Here is a 7,763-nt window from a genome sequence, read left to right as displayed (position 1 = left end):
GTTCGCTTAAGTTAAATTAGAGTATTATGTCAATTTTTTTAAAAAAAATTAAGAAAATGGATGTGACACTTAGGGAATGGACGATTTTAGAGAGAAGACGAAAAGATATCCTGAAAATATGTCTTACAGTATGCGCTTTATTATCTTTTTTAGTTAGATGATTTTGGTTTTGTTCTTAAGTTTCGAGTTTAATATCTCTTTTACTCACATTTGTATTTTTATTTCATGTTCTTTCAAGTTTTATTATTATTATTATTATTATTATTATTTAATTAATATATTTTACATATTAGCTCATTTGGTTAAATTATTAATTAATAATGATTTTATATTTGAGTTCCAAGTAAAATTGCTCGATCTAAGTACATTTGGTTTTTCTAATTCATGTTGTTTCAAATTTTTTAATTAATTTTTAATTAATAAACATATTATTAAATTTTATTTTTAATTAATAACTCTTGTATTTTTAAAATCAAATAATAAATATGTAATTATATTATATAAAAATTATTTATATATATCATGTTAAATATATTTAAAATTAATAACCCTTTATATATAATATAAACATCATTTAAATTTTTTGTTTCAAAAAAAAACATCATTTAATTTTTATATATTTTTCTTTATATATAATATTTATATGTCAAATATTTATTTTTCCCACCTATATTGTGGGTGTGATGATTTCTAATATTATAAAATGAAATAATTATTTAAAATATTATTATATTTATATGTGAAATATTTCAAATACACATAAAATATATATATAACACTAAAATTTACTACACTTATGATATGAATTGAACAATAAATATTACACATATATAAATTATATTTACTAAAAATAGTGATATTTGCAATAACTGTTTGATTTTATAAATAAAAGAGTTATTAATTAAAAAGTGAATTTAAAATAAAAAATTTGAAAATAATATATTTATCAATTAAAAAGATTAACTAAAAAAGCTTGAAGCAGCATAAAATAAAAAAATATAATTATGAATGAAAGAGGAATTGAACTTAAACTCAACGATTAAATTACTATTATTTGACCATTCAACCAAAGGAACTGATGTATTAAAAATAATTTAATAAAGCTTGAAATAATATGAAATAAAAAAATACAAATGTGAGTAGGAGAGTAATTGAACCCGAAACTCAATGACAAAACCACTAACATTTAACTATTGACCTAAGGGTGAGCAAAATTTGATTCGACTTGAAAAATAAAAAAAAAGGTTCGAAATTCGAATGAACCAAATACTTTGAAGAAATATAATTTTAAAAAAGATTACATAAAAATAAAAAAATCAAAGTCACTTTTAAATTTAACTCGAAAAAATATATTCGATTCGAATTCTATCTCACTCGACTCAATTCGAAAAAAAATTCAAATCGAGTTGGGATAATAGAATATGATTCTTCAACTCGATTAACTCAAATTTTTTTCATTTGATTCAACCAAACGCTTATCCTTAATATGACCGAAAGAGCTAATATATTAAAAAAATAAAAAAAACACGACAAGAAGTATTTTTATATTTTCTCTCAAAACTGATCTATTTCTTTAAATATCACAAAACAAAACGGACCCATTTTCCTAATTTTTCTTTAAAATTCACCTTCCATCAAATTTGGCCCTTCATTTAAGCCTTATGTTTTATGAATAATGAAGAAAAGTTTTTAAAATAAAAGAAAATTTAAAGGAAAAAGGAAGGAAGGAAGACGGCAATAATGAATCATGTGCCGGCTATAGTGTTCTACAACATAAAAAAAAAAAATTAATTAATAATGAAAATTGTATTCTTTTTATTTTCTCAGCAATCATTTCCAATAATTCATTATACACACAACTATATCAAGTTTCCTCTCTAATTTAATTTAATTTTATTAAATTACTTATAGAATAAATATATCTTTTAAATCCATAATAAAAATAAAAAAATAATTAGAGTATCCCTTCTCTATAGATGACCTTCCATTCGCTCCTAAAGACTTGAGTTAACAACACATGTACAGTCCTGGGGATATGAAAACAAGTTATTAATGGCGAGTTGTAGCGTTTTAAAAGAAAAAAAAAAAAAAGAGAGCAATTATTCAAGCAGTGTTCATCTATGGGAACATAAATTTAATTTGCAAGAAGATCCATTTAAGCCTTTTCTTTTTATGAATAACGAAAAAAAGTTTTTTTTTTTAAATTAAAAAAAAAAAGAAGTTTTTAAGGGAACAAGAAGAAATGAAGACGGCAATAATGAATCATGTGCCGGCTATAGTGTTCACAACTTGTCTATTAAAATGGAATTGAATCTTCAAACATTCATGCTATTCTTATAAGATATTCTAGATTTACATAACCAGGAGAGTGGGGGAAAAAACAAGAGGGGTGATGGGGTTTGGCGGCATGTTTAAGGAGCTTGCTGTGTTTGCAGTTCTGGTAACAATAATGGCAACTTCAGTAGCAGCTCAACCAAAACCTGGGTGTCAAAGCCACTGCGAAAACATAACCATCCCATACCCTTTTGGTACACGCAATGGTTGCAACATCAGCAACGACTTCTTCATTCATTGTGACACCTCTTTTAACCCCCCAAAAGCATTCTTAAGCGACACTGGTTTAGAAGTTCTCAACATCTCCCTGGATGATGGTTCTTTGCGCATTCGATATGACAGCTCCATAGGTTATGACTGTTATAATTCATCAGGGCGCTCTTCAGGTCCCAATAGCGGGCCTCCATTACAATATTCTCCGTATCTCATACCAGAAACAAGTTCACTGCCATTGGTTGTGACACTATCGCCTACATCGATGGTTTCTCCGCAGCTGACTCTTCACACAGATTTTAAAAAAAAAAGAACTTTTCAACCGGATGTTTAACATTTTGTGGTAACGTGGGCGATGTGATAAATGGGTCTTGTTCCGGCATTGGCTGCTGCCAGACGGCTATCCCTAGAGGAATGCAGGCTTATTTCTTCAATTTTACTACTCTTCAGAGTCATTCCACAGTGTTGAGGTTCAATCCTTGCAGTTATGGATTTCTTGTGGAAGATGGAGTCTACACCTTCTCTATATCAGATCTTTCCAACATAGATTTCAACAAAAGGAAATACCCACTTATTCTTGATTGGACAATCGGGAATCAAACATGTGAAGAAGCTAAAATGGACCCAAAAAATTATGCTTGCAAGCAAAATAGTGCTTGTATAGATCCAGAAAGTGGCCCTGGATATTTGTGCAAGTGTAATGATGGTTTTCAGGGTAACCCTTATCTCTCCAACGGCTGCCAAGGTAAAGATATCAAGTTCTTCTCCGTTGCAGATTCATTTTGAAGAAATTAGCTAACAGTACTTTTTTGTTTAAAATGTTTAAAAACTGTAGATATTGATGAATGTGAGACACTGAAGCCGTGCACTAATATTGAAACATGTCATAATACACCTGGAAGCTAAAATTGTTCATGCCCTCATGGGTTCAAGGGTGATGGCCGGAAAAATGGAACAGGTTGCCATCGTATATTCAAGCCGCAGAACAGTGAGAGGTTTCGCATTCTTGCTATTGCACTAGGTTCGCACATTTCAATTAAATGCTAATTCTTTATATTTTAGACAGGAAGGTTTTTTTTTTTCAATCCAAGTTTAATATTTATTATACTATTCGGTGCGAGTTTTGTGGCATGATTGAATTTTTTATGAGTCGTGAGTAAATCAACTGAGTATAATATATTTGATCAAAATTACTAATAATTTAACAGTAAATTGTAACAGTATTATAAATTGAATAAAACTTTAATGTATAGGGCTAGATATAGAGTAATTTTTAGTAGAGGGACTAAAATAAACTTTACATAGTTGTGTAAAGACTCTAGTAGACTTTACATAGTAGGGTTTTAAGATTTAGATTTAAATTTTAAAAATAGTGTAAATTAAGTAGTAAACTATTTAGAAATGTAATATTCTCAAATTCATGAATTTATTAGAAATTTATTTAGTAATGAGTTTGAAATCTTTTAAATATTTTTGAGTTTGACAAATCTATATTTATATAATTTCTAATATAAATTAAATTGAATCTCAATTTGTACGCATTTTTCTTATCATTTACATGATAATTGAAATTCAAAACCAAAATTTCAAACACAAGTTTCTAAATGGAGCATTTAACATCTTAAAAAAACATATTTTTATAAGATACACATCATATAACAAGAGACATGTCCAACTAATTTTTATTTCAAATCGTAGCTTAAATGGTAACATTAACGATTTTAGGGGCTGATGATTTAAGTTACATATTTATTTGGATCTCATGCAGATGTTGGGTTAAGTTTAGGGATCTTATTTCTAATTGTCGGGGTATGGTGGCTTTATAAGATACTGCAGAGAAGAAAGTACATTAAACTCAAACAAAAACTCTTCGAAAGAAATGGTGGATTATTGTTTCAGAAAAAGATGTCTTCAAATGAAGGCGGTCTAGATAAAGCTAAACTCTTCAGTTCTAAAGAGTTGGAAATAGCTACTGATCAATATAATGAGAACAGAATATTGGGTTGTGAAGGCCAAGGCATGGTTTATAAAGGAATGTTGTCTGATGGGAGAATTGTTGCAGTAAAGAAGTCCAAGACTGTAAACGAAGGGTATCTTGAACAATTTATCAATGAGATCTTTATTCTTTCTCAAATTGATCATAGAAATATTGTCAAGCTATTAGGCTGTTGCTTGGAGACCGAAGTGCCCCTCCTTGTTTATGAGTTCATCCCTAATGGAACCCTTTCTCATCTCATTCATGACCAAAATGAAGAGTACCCGAGGTCGTGGGATATAAGATTATGCATTGCAGCGGAAGTTGCGAGTGCAATTTCTTACTTGCACTCATCTGCATCCATCCCCATTTATCACCGAGATATCAAATCTAGTAACATACTACTAGATGAAAAGTTTCGAGCAAAAGTATCAGACTTCGGAACATCTAGATCAATCGGCATCGATCAAACTCACTTGACAACTAAAGTGCTTGGGACTTTTGGGTATTTAGATCCTGAATACTTCCAGTCAAGTCATTTTACTGAAAAAAGTGATGTTTATTGTTTTGGAGTGGTTATTGTCGAGCTCTTAACGGGGAAAGAGGCAATCTTGACGTTTGGATCACAAGAAAAGAGGGGCTTAGTCTCGTATTTTTTGTTGTCGATGGAAGAAAACCATTTGCTGGATATTGTTGATGTTGAAATTGGGAAGGATAGTCAAAAGGATGAAGTAGTAGCAGTTGCTGAACTTGCGAAAAGATGCTTGAACTTAGATGGGAGATATAGACCAACAATGAAAGAAGTGGCCATGGAACTCGAGAGATTTAGAACTCGGCAAAGTGATTGCATCCCCATTGACCAACCTAAACAAGCTTAGGTCGTTGTAAGAAAATCGGCTGAGAGATGGGATTTCAAGTCGTTCTCAACGGAGCATAGCACGAATTGCAGCATAACATCTACATCAGAATCAGAATCAGAATCAGAATCAGATGGTCTTCCACTTGTTAGAATCCACATGATTACATGATCTCCAAGTTTCTACTCTGTTCCTGGTAATGGCTTGACTTTAATTTCCTCATGGAATTGAAGGTTCAAGAAAAGCCATCCTTATTAACAGCTGCTACTGTTTCCCACACCACGTTTAATGATCATGAACATTTGTTTAGTTTGTTTTCCCATTCTAGTTATGCACATTGATGATAAAAAAAATAAACATATTGAATAGATCTAGAACAAACGTTAAGAGTTTGTTCATAACGTAAATTTTCATTTGAGAGTTAATTTAGGATAATAAAACTTTCATTGTAATACATGAAAAGAAAATACTCAATTGGTTAAATGAGAACTTAGTCATGATTCTATATAGTGGTTAGAGGCATTGGTGGATACAAGGGGACAGGTGAAGGCTACTGCCGTCCAAACAAACAAACAAACAACACCAACCCTTTTTAAAGTTTAAAAAATATATATAAATATATATTTATCTCTTAGAAAATAACTTCTTTTAGAAATTTCAAATTTTAAAACTTTTAAAAGAAGTTACAATAAACAAAATAAACCATCAAATTTTTTAAAAATATAACAACTAAAGAAAAAACTTTTACCCATAAAATTGGAAAAATAAACAGCCTAAAACAAACTAAAAAGAAAAGAAAAAGTGTAGTGGAAGTGTTGAGAATATTTGATTATTTGATAGCACTGAATAGTATATTTAGAGATTACATCTGATTATTTTTAGAGATTCCAATTAATAGATATTTTTCTTTAGTTGATTCAATATTACATGTATATATAGTTGTACATATTTCTAAGAAATACATACTTTGAGAGAGTTTTTTCTTCAATACATTAGAGCATTTATCTCTAATTTCATCATGGTATTAGATTTTTGATCCAATTTTTAGGATTATTTTATTTTAAATTTTTTCCCAAAAATTTTAGAAACACAAAATTGGTACTTTCCATCCTAGCCTTATTTTTTTCTCTCACCACCCCTACCATTGGAGTTGGCATTAACTCGCCGGCGAAACCCTAGAATTCAAACCTGCGCGTGGGCCTTACATGGCGCCACAAGCTACGACAATTTTCTTTTTTCACGCGCTGCGTGTGAACTTCACTTGCTGCCGCTGTTTTTTTCCGATGCTATCATTGTGCTCTCTACTTCCTTCCAGTCATTCTCCTTCTACTAGTGGTGTAATTTGGCTAATTTTTTTTTTGTGTGGGATCTTTTTCGGTGTTTTTTTGAGTTTTTTTTGTTCTAATTTTGCAAGCAACTTTTATTTGGGGGGCATTAGTTGTTTTTTTTCAGCAGTATGTCTAAAGACGAGAAGCTCGTGATTCCAACCGATAATCCTTTGTTGCAAATTAGTCCTATAAAGCTTGATGGACACAATTACCTTGCTTGGTCAAGGTTTTGCTTGTTGTTTATCAGGGCTCGTGCCTTGCAGGGATACATCATCGGTAAACCATCGAAACCTAAACTCACTAATTCAACCTTTAGTCAGTGGGATTCAACGAACTCTCTTGTTATGGCATGGCTTATAAACTCTATGCAACCCCATATTTCCAAAACCTATTTGTTGCTTGATACTATGGAAAAGATTTGGAATAATGCTGCTCTGACCTAATCTCGTGTTGGGAATGATGTGCAAATTTTTTAGATTCGTAATAAGATCTATGGTACAAAACAGGGGGAGCTTATAATAATATTTTGCTGAATTAAGTGGGTTGCAGCAGGAACTTGATTATTATCAAGATTTCAAGCGAATTATGCTAAAGATGCTGAAAAATTTCAAAAGATGGTGGAAAAGGAGCGTGTTTTTGATTTCTTGGCTGGGTTGAATATTGAGTATATCATATTCGAGTTCAAGTTCTTGGCAAGACTCCGTTCCCTTCTCTCTATGTAGCATACTCCTTATGTATAACATGAGGAGAGTCGTCCTGTTGTTATGCTTTATAATTCACTTTTAGAGAAAACTGGCCTCATTGCTAACCAGGATGGTCCATCAGGTGGTAAGTTTGCCAAGGATCACTTGATGTGTGACTACTGTGGTAAGCCTCGACACATTAAAGATTTGTGCTGGAAGTTACATGGTCGTCCCACTCGAGGTCATGGTGGAAGACTAAGAGGGGCTTAGTGTCGTATTTTATGTTGTCAATGGAAGAAAACCATTTGTTGGATATTATTGGTGCTAAAATTGGGAAGGACAATCAAAAGGATGAAGTAGTAGCAATTGCTCA

The 7,763-nt window shown here is 31.3% G+C and overlaps 1 protein-coding gene across 1 annotated transcript; it reads left to right on the top strand.

Annotated features, from left to right (window-relative positions):
- The first annotated feature begins 2,659 nt into the window (after positions 1-2,659).
- LOC105775574 (putative wall-associated receptor kinase-like 11) lies at positions 2,660-5,400 on the top strand. Its single transcript, XM_052622503.1, is given in 3 exon segments — positions 2,660-3,292; positions 3,383-3,568; positions 4,316-5,400. Coding segments are annotated over 3 exon segments (1,602 nt in total). The 5' UTR covers positions 2,660-2,961.
- The last annotated feature ends 2,363 nt before the right edge of the window (positions 5,401-7,763 follow it).

Source organism: Gossypium raimondii, chromosome 10 (genome assembly GCF_025698545.1).
Source record: "Gossypium raimondii isolate GPD5lz chromosome 10, ASM2569854v1, whole genome shotgun sequence".
Classification (NCBI taxonomy): domain Eukaryota; kingdom Viridiplantae; phylum Streptophyta; class Magnoliopsida; order Malvales; family Malvaceae; genus Gossypium; species Gossypium raimondii.
The sequence above is the reverse complement of the archived record's forward strand: the minus strand, read 5'-3'. Positions and strand labels throughout refer to the sequence as shown.